The 18708-nt window shown below is 43.1% G+C and overlaps 1 protein-coding gene across 11 annotated transcripts in view; it reads right to left on the bottom strand.

Annotated features, from left to right (window-relative positions):
• Positions 1–18708, bottom strand: part of lhfpl2b (LHFPL tetraspan subfamily member 2b) — a 328744-nt gene that overhangs the window by 14001 nt on the left and 296035 nt on the right. For 7 of the 11 annotated variants that reach the window (XM_068029468.1, XM_068029470.1, XM_068029466.1 and 4 more), the window contains one exon: positions 9452–14124. In XM_068029468.1, coding sequence (XP_067885569.1) covers positions 13868–14124 — 257 coding nt within the window. In that variant the 3' untranslated portion in view covers positions 9452–13867. The other 4 variants (XR_010974856.1, XR_010974855.1, XR_010974857.1 and 1 more) reach the window with 4 other exon arrangements.

The following is an 18708-nucleotide window of genomic DNA, read 5'->3' as shown; positions in this document are numbered from 1 at the left end:
ACCGTAATTCAATTGTTGGGTTGTTTATCTCCCAATAATCAAGTGTCTGCCCTCATCTTCTGCTCAGTTAAAGGTAGCACCAAATATGTAGCCAGTATTCTCATTTACTTGGAATGCTTTTCATTTTTCTCTTGGCTGGTTTCACTCTTCATTTAGTAACTCTGATGTGAAAAGGGGTGTAATTGTAAGTTTTAGCTTGTTTTAAAGAAGATGCCTGGCACAACTCACCACCTGACACAATAAATCTGGAAGCAGAAAGCCAGATCTGTAGGCAATTGGCGTGGCAGAGCTCACCAACCCCCTATTTGAAAGGAATGAACATGGTGCAGAATAAGATGGCAGGATCAGAATGGGTGTTTACAAGTTTATGGTCTGCCTTAAATATTCTTTGATATTGCGGTGCTGATCATTCCTATAAGCAGTGATAGTGTCTTATGTCCAGGGATTTCTGTATCCCAAAATCCCTTTCTTCTCTCATTGGCTACCATGCCTACGGCTATCTAGACCCTAAGATCTGAAATTCCCTCCTCACATCTCATAACTAATATCAGACATGCAAAATTGTTTTGTCAGTAAAATTAAACCTATCTCACTAGAGGGCTCTTAAGTCTGATGATTTCCTCAGGGAACACATTTTCTACTCACAAATATGAACAAATGTTTTCAGGTGGGAGACTTCTTAGAAAATATTTATTTAACTTTTGGAGTCACCACTTTAAACTGAAAATTTGGGGGACACAAAGCTATCCCACCAATCTGAAGAGATTTTATTGCTGGGTGCAAGTGATCTGCTTTGAGGGAGTCAACAGTGATCACTCTTATTGGGAGGTGGAAATCGCAGGAGCTCTTGGTAAATGGGCAATTGGGGTCTGTTCTTTCTTTTGGGCCTCCTTATCTCGAGAGACAATGGATACGCGCCTGGAGGTGGTCAGTGGTTTGTGAAGCAGCGCCTAGAGTGGCTATAAAGGCCAATTCTAGAGTGACCGGCTCTTCCACAGGTGCTGCAGAGAAATTTGTTTGTCGGGGCTGTTGCACAGTTGGCTCTCCCCTTGCGCCTCTGTCTTTTTTCCTGCCAACTACTAAGTCTCTTCGATTCGCCACATTTTAGCCCTGTCTTTATGGCTGCCCGCCAGCTCTGGCGAACGCTGGCAACTGACTCCCACGACTTGTGATCAATGTCACAGGATTTCATGTCACGTTTGCAGACGTCTTTAAAGCGGAGACGTGGACGGCCGGTGGGTCTGATACCAGTGGCGAGCTCGCTGTACAATGTGTCTTTGGGGATCCTGCCATCTTCCACGCGGCTCACATGGCCAAGCCATCTCAAGCGCCGCTGACTCAGTAGTGTGTACAAGCTGGGGATGTTGGCCGCCTCGAGGACTTCTGTGTTGGAGATACGGTCCTGCCACCTGATGCCAAGTATTCTCCAGAGGCAGCGAAGATGGAATGAATTGAGATGTCGCTCTTGGCTGGCATACGTTGTCCAGGCCTCGCTGCCATAGAGCAAGGTACTGAAGACACAGGCCTGATACACTCGGACTTTTGTGTTCCGTGTCAGTGCGCCATTTTCCCACACTCTCTTGGCCAGTCTGGACATAGCAGTGGAAGCCTTACCCATGCGCTTGTTGATTTCTGCATCTAGAGACAGGTTACTGGTGATAGTTGAGCCTAGGTAGGTGAACTCTTGAGTCACTTCCAGAGCGTGGTCGCCAATATTGATGGATGGAGCATTTCTGACATCCTGCCCCATGATGTTCGTTTTCTTGAGGCTGATGGTTAGGCCAAATTCATTGCAGGCAGCCGCAAACCTGTCGATGAGACTCTGCAGGCACTCTTCAGTGTGAGATGTTAAAGCAGCATCGTCAGTAAAGAGGAGTTCCCTAATGAGGACTTTCCGTACTTTTGGACTTCGCTCTTAGACGGGCAAGGTTGAACAACCTGCCCCCTGATCTTGTGTGGAGGAAAATTCCTTCTTCAGAGGACTTGAACGCATGTGAAAGCAGCAGGGAGAAGAAAATCCCAAAAAGTGTGGGTGCGAGAACACAGCCCTGTTTCACGCCACTCAGGATAGGAAAGGGCTCTGATGAGGAGCCACCATGTTGAATTGTGCCTTTCATATTGTCATGGAATGAGGTGATGATACTTAGTAGCTTTGGTGGACATCCGATCTTTTCTAGTAGTCTGAAGAGACCACGTCTGCTGACGAGGTCAAAGGCTTTGGTGAGATCAGTGAAAGCAATGTAGAGGGGCATCTGTTGTTCACGGCATTTCTCCTGTATCTGACGAAGGGAGAACAGCATGTCAACGGTCGATCTCTCTGCACGAAAGCCACACTGTGCCTCCGGGTAGATGCGCTCGGCCAGCTTCTGGAGCCTGTTCAGCGCGACTCGAGCAATGACTTTTCCCACTATGCTGAGCAGGGAGATTCCACGGTAGTTGTTGCAGTCACCGCGGTCACCTTTGTTTTTAAAGAGGGTGATGATATTGGCATCGCGCATGTCCTGTGGTACTGCTCCCTCGTCCCAGCACAGGCAAAGCAGTTCATGTAGTGCTGAGAGTATAGCAGGCTTGGCACTCTTGATTATTTCAGGGGTAATGCTGTCCTTCCCAGGGGCTTTTCCGCTGGCTAGAGATTCAATGGCATCACTGAGTTCCGATTTGGTTGGCTGTATGTCCAGCTCATCCATGACTGGTAGAGGCTGGGCTGCATTGAGGGCAGTCTCAGTGACCGCATTCTCCCTGGAGTACAGTTCTAGGTAGTGCTCAACCCAGCGGTCCATTTGTTTGCGTTGGTCAGTGATTATGTCCCCTGATTTAGATTTGAGGGGGGGCGATCTTCTTGATGGTTGGCCCAAGAGCTGTCTTCTTGCCATCATACATTCCTCTGATGTTTCCGGTGTCGGAGGCCAGCTGAATATGACTGCATTGGTGTTGCCAGTAGTCGTTTGCGCAGCGCCTGGCTGTTCTTTGTGCAGTGCTTCTGGCTGCTTTAAGTGCTGTGGATGTTAAATTGCTGGGGGCTTTCTTGTAGTTCAACAGTTATGTGTGCGGCTTCAACAGTTATGTCTGTTATGGCCGCATAAAGTGAAAGGGTAGGGATAAAGAGTGCTTGCTGGGAGAGAACAATAAGTCATGGAATGTGTGCTCAGGGAGTTGCCATAATTTGTCGATTTACTTATCAGGGTCATGTTCAGTTTTAGCCCAGCACACTGGTAGTGTTACAGATCTAAATTTTTGAATATTCTCTGAAGTGGGACTGTTGATGCTGGAATCATCTCCTTTTATAGTGCATCAGACAGCAAACTAACCCTGATATGCACATCCCAGCAACAAACAAATTCTATCAGCTTATAAGGCTTTCTGTTACTAGGATGGAACGCCATTGATGGCATTTTCATATAAGTGACCCATAGTCTGGAGACCCAATAGCAGTTTGTCCTGAGTCTAGATGCTGTCGTCCAATCTCCATTTACAGCTAAACATGCTTTCATATTTAGTGCTTTTGCAGTTCTCATGATAGGGGAGTGACATCAGTACCTTGGCTTCTTATGTTTACACTGAAAAATCTATTACTGCACCTGAGCAACAGAATCATGTAAATGAGTCTACAGATCAGCTGACAGAATAAGGGACACAATTTGAGTAATATGAACCGAGAGAGCCAATGCACAGATTTCACTGTCCAAGGGCCAAAACTGCAGAACTAACACACAAAAAAGCATGAAACTTGATTTCCTACCTCATGGGAATGTTGATCAGTCTTAATTTGGAATGGAAGCAGGAAGAAAATTAATTAGGGAGAAGGACGTGTAGAGATCAAGGATCGTTGAGCATCACACTCTGGGTTTGCGTTTATAACCATAGGTAAACTACAGGACTAAGTGTGGCTTTATATGACCTGTTAGAGATTTAATAAGGCAATAATGAGATTTATTAACTAGCTGTCCATCTGTATTGGTTGATATTTGGAAAAAAAAAGCAACTCATGATTTTTATACCAAATATCTTGATTGCTAAAAGTTTGTTTCCTGGTTTATGAGACAGTGGCTTTGGCATTACTGCAATATCTAACTATACAGTAGGATAACCCGGGTGTAGCAATAGTGATCTGAACTGAATACTGTGTCTTTCATGTGTGACCTAGTACATACATTTTTATTCTCTTGGAAGGAGGTTAAAGATACACTTGATAGGATAAGCCCTGATACAAATAGTTAAGCTGCTTTATTTTACAGACAGCAGAGCTGAAATTGGACTTCACTTCACCCATTTTCAGGCATGAAACAGGTCCAGGAAGTTCCATTTTCTGTCACTGATTGCATGTGCCCAAAACATACAGCATTAGCTGTCACATTGGTATGGGTGGCTTTTAGTCATCCCACTCCTGCCTCAATTTAGCACGAAACCAATTACAATATTATAATGAGGGTCCTTAGACTGATTTAGGACTCATCTCTGAAACTGGTTTGTGCTAAAGTTCTGAAGCTCATTCGATGAATCACAGTGGGAACAGTTGGGAAGCAGCCGTCATGAGTACTGTTAAAATGGATCCTAACCTCCATTAAGGTAAGTCTCTGGTTCGTCACTGCAGGTGCTAGGGTGCTTCTTGGACCAATTTTGGCTACAGTAACAGTGCTTTAAAATGTCTTCAAGCTACTTTTTTGAGCTTTTCCATCTTTACAATTCTGCACAGTTGATGCTATCATAGGTGTTCTGCTGGATCACTGGAGATGCTGGAGAAGGAGCAGCAGCACTAGCAAGGTCAAGTCGACAGCCGCACCCTTACTGAGGAGTTTCCACTTCAGAGGGGAAGCAGTCACAGAGCTGTGTCACCTGTTACAGCACCAAATGGAGCTCCACACTAGGGCTTTGACACCTTGTCACCCTGTGACTGTCAGGGTGGCCATAGTACTGAATTTCTACATCACAGTGTTGTTCCAGGCTGCAATGGGCGACATCAGCGACAGAACCCCATATGCTGTGCACTGCTGCATCAGGGTGTTACTAATGCTTTGTACAAAAGTCATCTCATTCCCCATGGAGCAAGCAAGGCAGAACAAAACAATTAGGGACTTTACAAGGATTGCAGGATTCACAAGGGTGCAACGTCTGTAACTGCATCCTTAACTTTTGATTAAGTGATACAACAATGTCACAATGCATTCAGTCTGCTGAATACTGAATAAACATGTTTGAGGAGTTTAAAGATTAAGATTTTTCAACTCAAATGTGACTGCATATCAGTAACTGGTGCCTCCATCTCCTGTCTTGCCAAACTAGTAACAGGCCCAAACTTGATGCTTCAAATACTCCCTTTGCCAAGGAACTGGCTGTTTTATTGGGAGAGCTAGTTCTGCACTTAAGTCTTTTTTACAGAAAAGACTTGTTTGATTGCAAGTACAAGAAAAATAAATCTGTTATCAATTTTAAAATCAGTAATATGAACATGGTTTTAAACTGAACAGTGGTAATCCTTGGCAAAGGGCATGGGAACTAGGTACACCTAGGACTGTGGCAAGCAAGTATGTCTCTTGATCTCTGATACCTGGGGCTGAATTTTACTGGCCCCAGGGTGATCAGGGTCATGGGATTGGAGGCGGGATGGGGGAGGCAGTAAAATGTGTGCGGGGAGGGTGGGGGGAGAAATGCATCAGAATGGAACCCCAACCTGTTCCTGCCATGGCCAATTTTTCTGGAGATGGTCAGGCAGTGGTGGCAGGCAGGCAGGCAATTAAATCTGTTAAGCAGCCAATTGTCTGCTATTTTGAGGTGATTTAAAAATATTATTGGGGTGAGTGGTGGCTGGAGGTGGAAGCCGTTGAGAGCAGCAGTGTTTTAAAACAGGAAGGGCGAGAGGTATTAAAGAACGGGAGGGAGAAGCTGGAGGCATTCCCAAGTAGGCAGACGCATCAGAGGCTCTCTGAAGTGCAACTCATGCCTGCAGAGTTAGGCGATTGAGAGGCTTTCAGACCTGAGCACAGCAATTGGCAATGGGTCTCATGCACTCAGATTTTGACTCCACCAGTGAGGAGAAAAATGAGAGACAAGCAGTTGCAGATACAGAAAGCAGGGCATTAACACCCAGCGGAGCAGCAGGCTCATGAGGCTGAAAGGGAACACTGGCGAGGAGGGCAGAGACGACCACAATTGGAGACTCATGGTTGCAGAAGGCGCTTCCCTGCAATAGGGTCTACTAGCAAAGACTCTGCTATGTGGAGATGTCGGAGTATCAGCGTCTATGAAGACTGCAGCTGCCCAAGCAGGTGGTGTTGCCTCTGTGGGCAATGCTGAAGGAGGATTTGAGGCCACTGGGTGGTGGTGGCCATCCATTGCCAGTGGTGGGCAGAGTCACCATGGCCCTCAACTTTTACACCCCAGGATCATGCCAGGGATATTCTGAAGATATCTGTGGGAGCTTCCAGTCAGTGGTCCATCACTGCATCAAGCTGCTCATGGATGCCTTGTACCAGAATATTGGGTGACGAGGGCTACACTCTGAAGACATGTCTCCTTACATCTGTGTGGAATCCCAACACAGAGGCAGAGGAAACTTACAACCTATGCCACGTGACCATTGAGCAGCCCATAGGCCTGCTGAAAATCAGGTTCCAGAGCTTGGATAGATCTGACAGAGGCTTGCAGGCCTCCATCAAGGGTCTCGCATATTATGGTGGGGTGCTGTGCTCTGCACAACCTGGCACTCCAGAGGGGAGTAGCTTTGGAGAATGACTATTTCCTTGAACACACGCCGTCGTCCTCCTCCTCTGAGGAAGAGGATCTGGAGGAGGCTCCAGACTAGGTGGACAATGGCAATCCACCCGAGGGGCCGATGGCAATGGGCATAGACATGCGTGCCAGGGACACAAGCAAAACAGTTCTACAGACCCATTTTTCCCAAGCCTGCCTTAAACACCTATGCAAGCGCTTTACATCTCTCCTTCACACAGCATTATCGGCTTTTCCTTGAATGCCCTTACCATCTCAGTTGGCTTGTCATGAAATGACGTCAAGGAGTACATTCACTATTGTCCTCAGGTAGTGCAGATCTTCTCCTTACCCCCTTCTTAAGAGATCACCAACTGGTGACGGCCCAATGGTGCAGAAATAAGTGCTCGAGACCTTAGCTGAAGCAAAACATGACCCAAGTGCAACCAGGCGGATTCACGCAAACACTTGCGGGTGCTCCTACGTTTTGCTGGCCCGGTATATGCAGCTGAAGTGGAGGCAGGCTGCTTGCCTTTCTGCTCCGGTGCTTTAGATGACCGCGGCATTTGCCTCTTGGTGACTGAGGCCTTGAAGGCCCTGACACCTGGTGGGGCCACCTGTAGGAGCTTACTTTTCTTGCAAATACAGACATACACAGTGTCACTGGTCTCTCATAGCCCGGCTACACTCGTTATTCTGTGCAAGTTTCAAGGTCCAACATTGTGCCTGCTGCTAGGAAGCATTTAGTATTGGCAATGCAACGATCAACGCTGACTTACCAGGGGAATCTGCTGTGAGGCTACTTTGCATCTCATTGTGAAGGCTAGTGCCTGGCTCGTCAACCTCTTCTCACCTTTCCTTGGTGCCTTTTATGACATCCAGGTCTACAAGCCTGGTATAAGGAGGTCCATTCACCTTGCCAGATCTCAGCAGATCACTGAAACGCTTGCAGCACTGCAACCATGTCTGTGCAACCACCCCACGGCTGCTAACTTCATCTGCAACCTCCAGCCACACCTTCCTGGTGAAACTGGCTGGCCTCTTCCTCCTGTTAACTGGAAAAGCATCTTCCACTGTGCTCTTGCCACCTGGAGGAACACTTCCAGGGAGACATTAGTAAACCTGGGAGACTTTCTTCCTCTCACTGCAGCCATTTCTTGAAAGCAACCCTTGATTACTCTCCCTTGCAGGTACCTTTCTGTGTGATGCATTTATGACGAGTGCTGCCATCCCTTTAAATATGTCGATTGCGTTTCAGCTACCGTGACTTCCTCCGCTCGCCATCTGTTCTTGGCCAGCTCCCCCAACTGCCAGCCATGCATTGGACACAAGCAGCAAAATCAGCTCCATGTTCTGCCACCTGCCTAAGCTGCCACACGACCCAACATTGGGACTTCCTCTGACCTGGTAAAATCTAGCTCCTAGACTCAGTTTGCTTTAGACCACTGGGTTTTACCTTTGTCGTGAATAACCGGATTTAGTCATTCTGATAGAAAGGAAAGGGAAGAAGGGGGAACAAAAAGAATGTAACCATTTCACTCTCCTGCATCACAAGGCATTATCCCAGGGTAGTCTAACCAAACTTGCAATAGGTGAGGAACAGAAGACCATTCCTCTGCCCCTCCTACCAACCAGAGATGCAGATAATCTGTTCAACAGAGTTCAGGCATTGAATAGGACATTAGAGAAGAAATTTATTTGCTGGATCTGGGCTATTTTTCATGCTTTCTGAATCCAAACAGATCTTGAAGATAAGTCTATCTCCACCATATGGCTGAAATACTGCAATGAGCAACATAAAGCAAATTGCAGATCAACAAAGACCCAGTCTTGTCCTTGATGTTTGGCAATAAAAGACCAGTGGTTGGGGGTAATTCCAGAAAACACACGGCTGCTGACTGCTTCAGTGCCTCTTGTTCTGCTATCCTTTTTCAGGAACCTGCAGATATGAATTTTCATTATAGACAGAAAACTCACAAATTAATGGAGAAAATTGGGATTATTTATTTTATAATCAAAGATATCTACATGTTTTTGGTATCTTATAGAGTTGGCTTATTGCCCTTTTCAGTGAAGCAATGAAAATGGGGAAAACCAGTCTCACCCTGAGCAGCAGCACACTATCCAAATGAATGCACAAGAAGACATCTCATTCGGCAGTCTCAGGCAAATGTCTTGTGTAACAAAAAAAAATAGGGCAACATTACAATTTCTTTGAATGAATGGTTATATGTTTACAAGGCAAAATTGGGAGGTTACTTGGGGAAACAAGTCAAGTTTATTGGGTCATTTGTCCCCCTTTCCACTCCAAAATACTTGATTAATAATATATTACATTTTTAATCCTGTCCCTCACATAATTAACCTTATTGTACTAATAAGGCAGCAAATGTATTTCCACTGATCAGTGAGATAATTATTTCATTAGAATTAACAACCAGCACTATTTAAAAGTCATTAAAAAAACAGTAATCCACAGGCTATATTGAAGTTATTGTGTGTTGATGTATTCAATTCAGGTTCACGGTGATGAGATATTGGGTTACACTGGTGCTTTCCCCATAAACCACTTGAGACAACCAGTCCTTCAATTGGTCGCACAGGGTAGATGTTCACTGCCAAGTCACAGAAAATTAAGGACATATCAATCATCAAGTAAAATAAAAAGACTGAAAATGTTGAAATCTGAAGTAGTAACAGGAAATGCTAGAAGTACACAGCAAGCCAGTCAGCATCTGTAAAGAGAAAGGCCAGTTTATGACTTTTCAAATATGTATCCTTCAATTCCTGCCCATTCCTCAATTATATGCAGTTTACCTCTGACTCTTCTCTTCCTTTACTGGAATTTCTTTGCCTCTTTTTCACTCTTTTTCTTACTTCCTTGTACCTCTGGCAATGAGTTTCCATAGACATTTATTACAAGCTCACCAAATCCAACAACTGTTTTGACCATGCTTATTTCTACCCTTCCTTCTTGAAGCACATTATTGCTTTGTTGCAGTTCCTCTATCCTCAGCACATTAACTATGATGACTCCATTTACCACACTAGTGTCTCCTCCACAGTGGCCAACAAGATCCTCTATTATGTCTTCCCCATCCACAAGCCTTGGCACTTACCCCTCTCTCTAAAAAAAAAAAAAATAACATGATCCCCATTATCCTGATCAGTCTCCACTTCCAAATCACTTGCCATTTTCATTACTTACATGATCCCATCACTGAACACACTTTGACCTTCACCTTCAGGGGAGGACATGTCTCTCCACTAGGTCCTTTCATTATTGTTCCACCACCCCCACTTTCAGCTGTCCTCCTGGCAGCTTCCTGTGGAACTACATATAAAATATATAGACACATAACCTTGTATTTTGTTTTCAGAATGCTGACTGACCTGCTGTATTCCCATAATTTTCTGTTCTTTTTGTGTGGCTGTCACTCTGGCTCGTTACAGAATGCTATTTGCAGAGAAAACAGTTGCACAATATTGAATCTACAACACATTTTAGAACTTACGGTACAAAACAGAAAGCCATGTTGTAGTCTGAAACACAAACAGCTTTAATAAGCAATTTTGCACTCCAATTTTCAGCATTTTGGAAAAATGGAAGAAATCCATACAGCACTGCTGAATTCCCTCATTACTAAGTAATCAGGTAAATGGCCAGCTGGGACTGTTCCCTGGGTCACTCAGCTGAATAGCTACACCAGATACCCAGAAATGATAGTTTTGGTTACTGTTAACTATTTGCAATCACCCCAACAGTTTAGTAATAGTGGTTATTGGTGTCACAATAATTGATTTTAATAATAATCCTATAATTTTCATATTGTGATGATTAAATTTAGCTTTGGAGTTTGTATTCAATACATATCCATTAAAAAAAAACCACAGGGAAACTACATTGGAGCATGAAGACAATCTCTGCTGACTGAGACCTAACCACATAGTGTTATTTCCAACTGGCCATTTAACAATCAACTATCACAGTATTTCATCATGATGGTAGAGTCCAATCATTACAGTGTAAATAGTGTGCAAGTAATTTTGCAGGAGGGCTGAATAATACCTTTTTTCTGTAAATTCATCACACTGGGGTTCCCAATTCGTACCTCAGCATGCAACAAGGCAGCAGAACCTGATTTCTGCTATTGAGGTTAATATAGGTATAGCAAAAATGAGTCATTTAAAAAAAAAAGATTGGTTATGACTACCGGTTGAATGTTGTATTCTTTATCCGTTACTCTTTTATAGACTAGTATTTAGTTTGGTACAAACTTAAATTACATCGAACCAATCAATTTCTGTGCCTTTTCCTTTCACCATTTTCTGAGGGTAGGTTGTCTGTAATAAAAGGCAGACTGTATGAAAGGTTCCCGGTCATTAACAATACTGCTCCTTGTTGGTCCCTAGAAGTCGTACAACACACCATAGTCGAAGCACCACATCTGTTATTCCCAACTGACCTTTCCAAGGGAAGGCCCTGGTCTCCACCGGTCTCCACCTGCACGGTGTAACTAAGGTCAAGAATTTATCAGCGTGAGTCCGACATCTGCACCTTCCACCCAGCAGCACTCTGGCAATTCTGTTCAACCCAGCTATAACGTTCGGTGACCTGTTTGATAGGTCAGGGGCTTGGCTGGAATTTGGAAATCTGGCTGTTAGTTGATTGTTCCACTTTGACATGACCCAGCGTACACCGTGATCACTAGTTTGGTAATACTGCATTTATTAATAAATGGCAAACACGTTGCTGGATGAAGGACACTTCCGTTTCATATACTGGCACAAGTGAATTAAAATAGATAAGAGCCATCACATCAGCCCTAATCAAAACCCCTTCTTCTCCTCCCATGCACGATAAACAATTTCTTTATCAATTATTGCACATATCTCACACATGGTGTATTTTAAATAATGGTTAAAATTTTACAAAAGACTATGGCACGTAACGTTAAACACATTGGGTTACTGAACAATGAACATCAGCCAAAAATTATGGTCTTCCCCATTTAAATGTGGTCATTATATAATCACAAAGAGTTAGTAATCAAACACACGTGTATCAGCACAGATAATGTTTGGCAAGTCCGCTTCTGCAACCCATTCACTTTTCCTATTCACAGGCAGATTATGCATCTTAGGAGAAGACTGTCCCTCCTATTTACTTCCACAACAGTCCTGTTCTTCAGGTTTTTGATGCATTTTTGCCAGCTGTGCTCACATGTCATAGATATCAAGGCTGACCAGCTTTTGAAGTGGCACCACTTTTATTTTGGTTTCCTAAATCCAGTTCTCCCAGCTTGTCATTCTTCAATGTGTAGCAAGTAGGTGTGTCATTTGTGTGGTTTCATAAAATAAAATTATTCTGGCGTTTTTGAGGAATATAATTAATTTCTTCTTTCACAGGATGTGGGCGTCACTGGCTAGGCCAGCATTTATTGCCCATCCCTAATTGCCCTTGAGCAGGTGGCAATGAGCTGCCTTCTTGAACTGCTGCAGTCTTTGTGGGGTAGGTACACTCATAGTGCTGTTAGGTAGGGAGTTCCAGGATTTTGTCCCAGCGACAGTGAAGGAACGATAATATAGTTCCAAGTCAGGATGGTGTGTGACTTGGAGGGAAAACTTGCAGGTGGTGATGTTCCTATGCGCCTGCTGCCCTTGTTCTTCTAGGTGGTAGAGGTCATGGGTTTGGAAGCTATTGCTAGCTCTATAAATAGTTGTGGTGTTACTTTACATGAAATGAGTTAGAGGTGATTTTAAAAATCAAATCCACTGACTCGTCAAACTCTTGCACTGTATCGTACCGAACTGGCACTGGATTAAGATTGCAATGTTCCATAAGGCTAAATTTGATAGGAAATGGCACTGTGTACTCCTAGTGGTCATTTGCATTGAAAATTGCTAGTAAAATGGTACATGTTACACAAAATGACTGATGATTGGCAGAACCCTATAATATTATAGGTACAATGGTTCTCAGTCACATATAGTGGTATTAGGCATTTTCTTTGGCAAATGCATGAATGAGTAAATCACAAATAGCATCAGAACTGGAAATACAATTAGAACAGTTAAGCACTGTCAAGTGATTGGCACTGGTGATGGGTACAGACTACTATTCTCTTTTTGTATACACAGCAATATGGCTTTCTTCAAATGGGATAGATTCACAGTTCACTGAATGTTAGCTTCATGCTGACATATAACAGCTGACCATGGACATGTGTCTGAAATGACTGAGTAGCACAGTTCTCCTTGCAGCAGTCATGACAGCCTCAACAACAATTACATAAAGATGTTGCGCATTGAAGCTGCTGTGACCTACTAGGCCTTACTGTTTTTATGCTATTGTTTCATTATGAAGTTGTTGTAATAAAAACCAGTTTACAAAAAAATTCTTTTGCACTAATAAAGATTTTCATAATTAGGTCACACTTTACCTTCCGCATATTTTGGACCATTTGTTTTATGCACCTGCACTCTCGATGTTCTAGAAAGACTTTCAAACCAGTCTAGCACACGTAACATGCATAGGGTGGAACAATTTATGCATTTTACTAAAAGGTTTGGGTGGTTTCCTTATTAAGAAGTAAGGCCACTGGTTCAATAAAACTGTGAATTGCACTGTCCTTTTTTGCTGGGACCTTGTTTCAGTGAAATGTGCTGCTGCATTTGGAAATGAAATTTATGCTTTACAAAAAGACCTTGGCTGTAATATTAGAAGGTGCAGGCTGCATCTCACAGTAAATCAAATTACAGTGGGAAACGTTTTTCCCTTGACAAATTTAAAAGATGTTTTTTAAAATCCAACATTGTTTGTGTACTCATAAAAGAACTTCTATGGCCTCGGTAATGCGAGAAGGCTTTGTCTCTTGATAACTCTTTAGACGTCCTGGGTTGTGCAGCATCAATGCAAACAGTTTTTAAAGAAAATCACACAGTCCAGGATGAAGGAATAACATTCAGAATTTTCTCCCCATCACAACTGTAGATTGGTGTGTAGCAAAATCAGTCTCAAATCACTGCCACATATATGTATATATATGAATTTTAAATTCAATGGGAAGGTAGCAAGGCACCAAAACTCCTGCTGCCACTTTCAAAAACAAAGACAAGATTAAGACTGCCATGAAGTAGAAAAGAGACGAGAGACATTTTCTCACAGCAAGCAAATGAGATTTTTCCCTTCTTCAATCTCTTCCTGCACTTTATCACTAGATGTCGCAATTTCTGCTTGTGCAGATAGCACCGCACAGAGGAATGTCAGGACGGTACCACCAACTGCTGTATAAAAGGCCCAGCCCAGAGAACAGGCGCCTAATTGATAAGGCGAAACGTCCGGTCCACAATAGTCCACCACCTTCTGAGAACCCCATCCAGCAGGATACAGGATCAGACCAAGAATTAGAAAGAGGCCTGTAAAAAATAACAAATGAATTATTTAAAATACAAAAAATATCACACAGTATTGTTATCCAATCATTTTGATTTGCATGGGAAAAACCCTTAACATCTAGCTTTATGATATATTTATCCAAGGTTAGTTCAGGAGTCTTGCCACCCTGAAAGTACTAACTCATGCTGGGCTGCAGCAGCTGGCAGTCCTCAGCTGCCTTACCCAAATGGCCATTCTTTATATTTAAAGCTGGATGGTGAATGATAACAGGCATTTTTTGACTGTGGGAATATCAAGTTCAGCTCAATCCCAAGCTCGCCCATTGTCCCACACTTGCACCTTCCACAAAGGGTTATTGAATGGAGGTCAACAGCATGAAGCCTGGCCAACTGTTTTTCCTCCCCAGCCCAGGGACACGAAGGTAAATTGCAGTATCTCCAGCTCACAAGAAGTCTCTATGTCTCTATGGCTCAGCACCCCAACAAGCATTGTATGTACCCATGGAGCTATCGGAGTCCATCCATACTGTATATATAAACTAAATGCAAGTTGTTGTTGTTGAATAACTATATATAAACTAGATTTCTATTTAAACTCTTACTGTTAGGCCACTAAAGTCGAACAGCCATGGATGCATGAAGCTTTACTGCTATACATTAATGGTCAGAAGTAAATAGCAATTAAAATGTCTAACGTCACGCATTAAACAATTCTACTTAGCTCAGTTCAATCTGATAAATACTTTAGTAATACTGTCAGTTTTTTTTAAAATACATTCCTGGTCACTGATTTGGTGTATGAATCTGATAGAATCTTCCTCATCACCCTGATACAAAGTCTTTGATAAATCACATTGTTTACATTTCTCAAGTATGTCCTGTCAGCTATATTTCCTTTGTTTCTACTTCACTGGTCCAGCAAACAAACACACTGGCGATATTCTACCACAAAAATGTAAAAAACAGTAATTTATACATTACTCTTTTTATTATGATAACATCCCATGAGAAAAATCTAATGTAGTTTTTCTAGAGGTAATATTTTACCCAAAATAATGATTCCAAATTATTACCACTCTCTAACAGAGAAGACATGTACAGTACAGCTTTTAATAAGTGTTTCAGAGCTGGCATTGTAAAGGGGTATATACATTTTTCTATTCATTTTTGGAAACAATTCTGCTTTCCTTCTGTTGCTCTTTGACAAGGTTCATTTTTAGCTGCTATGTGTTTGTAATCATACATGAAAATAATTGTAACACATGCTGTAATTTAGGTACATATTGTCTAACATATGTAGTGCAAGGTTTTACTTTAACGTGTCACACTTCAGAAGTGCAAGCTGCGACAACAAAAATCTGGTAAAGGACTAAACAGGAAACTATGTCAACTGACTATGGTTTAGTTCACCACACCTTACATAGTGTTTAAAGGAGAAGGAACGTCTCTAGTGAGTGCTGTGGATAATATAGTTCCTTAGTGTCTGTATAAAAAAAGTCAAATATATTTGCTAATTAAAAAATAATATTGATTTTTAGTCCCTTATTGAGACCTGCTGTTTATGATCCTTTTTGAGGGAGAGGTAGCTCCAGATTAGATCTTGGGTTAGTTGGAATAGACAACTTTCATCAAAATGGTGCAGGAAGTGACTGCTGAAGGAATGGAGATATTAAGTGGTGGCTCAGGTCTGCAAGATTTCTTTATCAAAGCAGAAAATATACCCCTGATTGTATTTTACTCACAGACATCACAGGGGTACTCAAAAAAAATATTCCCAAACATTCTCCCTCCCCTCCAAATAGGTTAGTAAAGGCCAATTTTATTTTGATATACACTTACAAAGAATAAATTAAAATGCATGCATTATTACTGATGACTTGTTTGAAGAAAAAAATAAGGCTTAAAATGTGATGCATTTGTTAAGAAATATGATGATTTACTGGTTTTATTCAACAACAACAACTTGCATTTATGTAGCGCCTTTAACATAGTAAAACATCCCAAGTCACTTTACAGGAGGAATTTTTAACATTCGTTTGTGGGAAGTGGGCGACTCTGGCTAGGCCAGCATTTATTGGCCATCCTTAATTGCCCTGGAACTGAGTGGCTTGTTAGGCCATTTCAGAGGGCATTTAAGAATCAACCACATTGCTGCGGGCTTGGAGTCACATGCAGGCCAGAACAGGTAAGGATGGCAGATTTCCTTCCCTAAAGGACATTAGTGAACAAGACGAGTTTTTAACAACAATCGACAATGGTTTCATGGTCACCATTAGACTAATTTCAGATTTCTAAATTGAATTCAAATTTCACCATCTGCCATTGTGGGATTCGAATCCATGTCCCCAGAGGATTATCAAACAAAATTTAACACTGATCCACATATGGAGATACTAGGATAGATGACCAAAAACCTGGTCAAAGAGGTTGGTTTTAAGCATGTCTTGAAGGAGGAGAGGGAGGTGAAGAATTTTAGGAGAAGTTTCAGAGTTTAGGGCCTAAAAGGAAGACTTGCATTTATATAGTGCCTTTCATAACCACTGATTGTCCCAAAATGCTTTTCAGTCAACGAAGTACTTTAAACTGCTGGAATGTAGGAAATGTAGCAGCTAATTATGGGCGGCACAGTGAAACAAACAAAGAAAAGAAACAAAGAAAATTACAGCACAGGAACAGGCCCTTCGGTCCTCCAAGCCTACGCCGATCCAGATCCTCTATCTAAACATGTCGCCTATTTTCTAAGGGTCTGTATCTCTTTACTTCCTGCCCATTCATGTATCTGTCTAGATATATCGTAAAAGACGCTATCGTGCCCGCATCTACCACCTCCGCTGGCAACGCGTTCCAGGCACCCACCACCCTCTGCGTAAAGAACTTTCCACGCATATCCCCCCCTAAACTTTTCCCCTTTCACTTTGAACTCGTGACCCCTAGTAATTGAATCCCCCACTCTGGGAAAAAGCTTCTTGCTATCCACCCTGTCTATACCTCTCATGATTTTGTACACCTCAATCAGGTCCCCCCTCAACCTCCGTCTTTCTAATGGAAATAATCCTAATCTACTCAACCTCTCTTCATAGCTAGCGCCCTCCATACCAGGCAACATCCTGGTGAACCTCCTCTGCACCCTCTCCAAAGCATCCACATCCTTTTGGTAATGTGGCGACCAGAACTGCACGCAGTATTCCAAATGTGGCCGAACCAAAGTCCTATACAACTGTAACATGACCTGCCAACTCTTGTACTCAATACCCCATCCGATGAAGGAAAGCATGCCATATGCCTTCTTGACCACTCTATTGACCTGCGTTGCCACCTTCAGGGAACAGTGGACCTGAACACCCAAATCTCTCTGGACATCAATTTTCCCCAGGACTTTTCCATTTACTGTATAGTTCACTCTTGAATTGGATCTTCCAAAATGCATCACCTCGCATTTGCCCTGATTGAACTCCATCTGCCATTACTCTGCCCAACTCTCCAATCTATCTATATTCTGCTGTATTCTCTGACAGTCCCCTTCACTATCTGCTACTCCACCAATCTTAGCGTCGTCTGCAAACTTGCTAATCAGACCACCTATACTTTCTCCAAATCATTTATGTATATCACAAACAACAGTGGTCCCAGCACGGATCCCTGTGGAACACCACTGGTTACACGTCTCCATTTTGAGAAACTCCCTTCCACTGCTACTCTCTGTCTCCTGTTGCCCAGCCAGTTCCTTATCCGTCTAGCTAGTACACCTTGGACCCCATGCGCTTTCACTTTCTCCATCAGCCTACCATGGGGAACCTTATCGAATGCCTTACTGAAGTCCATGTATATGACATCTACAGCCCTTCCCTCATCAATCAACTTTGTGGCGCAGTGGTTAGCACCGCAGCCTCACAGCTCCAGTGACCCGGGTTCAATTCTGGGTACTGCCTGTGTGGAGTTTGCAAGTTCTCCCTGTGTGTGTGTGGGTTTCCTCCGGGTGCTCCGGTTTCCTCCACATGCCAAAGACTTGCAGGTTGATAGGTAAATTGGCCATTAGCAATTGCCCCTAGTATAGGTATGTGGTAGGGAAATATAGGGACAGGTGGGGATGTGGTAGGAATATGGGATTAGTGTAGGATTAGTATAAATGGGTGGTTGGTGGTCGGCACAGACTCGGTGGGCCGAAGGGCCTGTTTCAGTGCTGCATCTCTAAACTAAACTAAATTAATTTGCGCACAGCAGACTCCCACAAACAGCAATATAATAATGACCAGATAATCTGTTTCGTGATAGAGGGATAAATATTGGTCAGAACACTGGGGATAACTCCCTCAGTACTGCACTAGAGCGTCAGCCTAACCTGTTGTGCTCAAGCCCTATAGTGGGACTTGAATCCAGAACCTTCTAACTCAGAGCTGAGAGTGCTACCAACTGAGCCAAGGTTACCAATTAAAATCAGGGATGCACAACAGGCCAGAATTGGAGAAGTGCAGTGATCTCAGATGTAGGGCTGCAGGAAGTAACAAAGGCATGGCCGAGGGTTTCAGTAGCAAATGAGCTGAAGCAGGGGCAGAAATGAGCCATGTTACAGAGGTGGAAGTAGGTGTCGTGATGAGGGAATGGATT

This window comes from Heterodontus francisci, chromosome 4 (assembly GCF_036365525.1).
Source record: "Heterodontus francisci isolate sHetFra1 chromosome 4, sHetFra1.hap1, whole genome shotgun sequence".
NCBI lineage: Eukaryota > Metazoa > Chordata > Chondrichthyes > Heterodontiformes > Heterodontidae > Heterodontus > Heterodontus francisci.
Note: the sequence above shows the minus strand (reverse complement) of the source record. Positions and strands in the feature narration are given on the sequence as shown.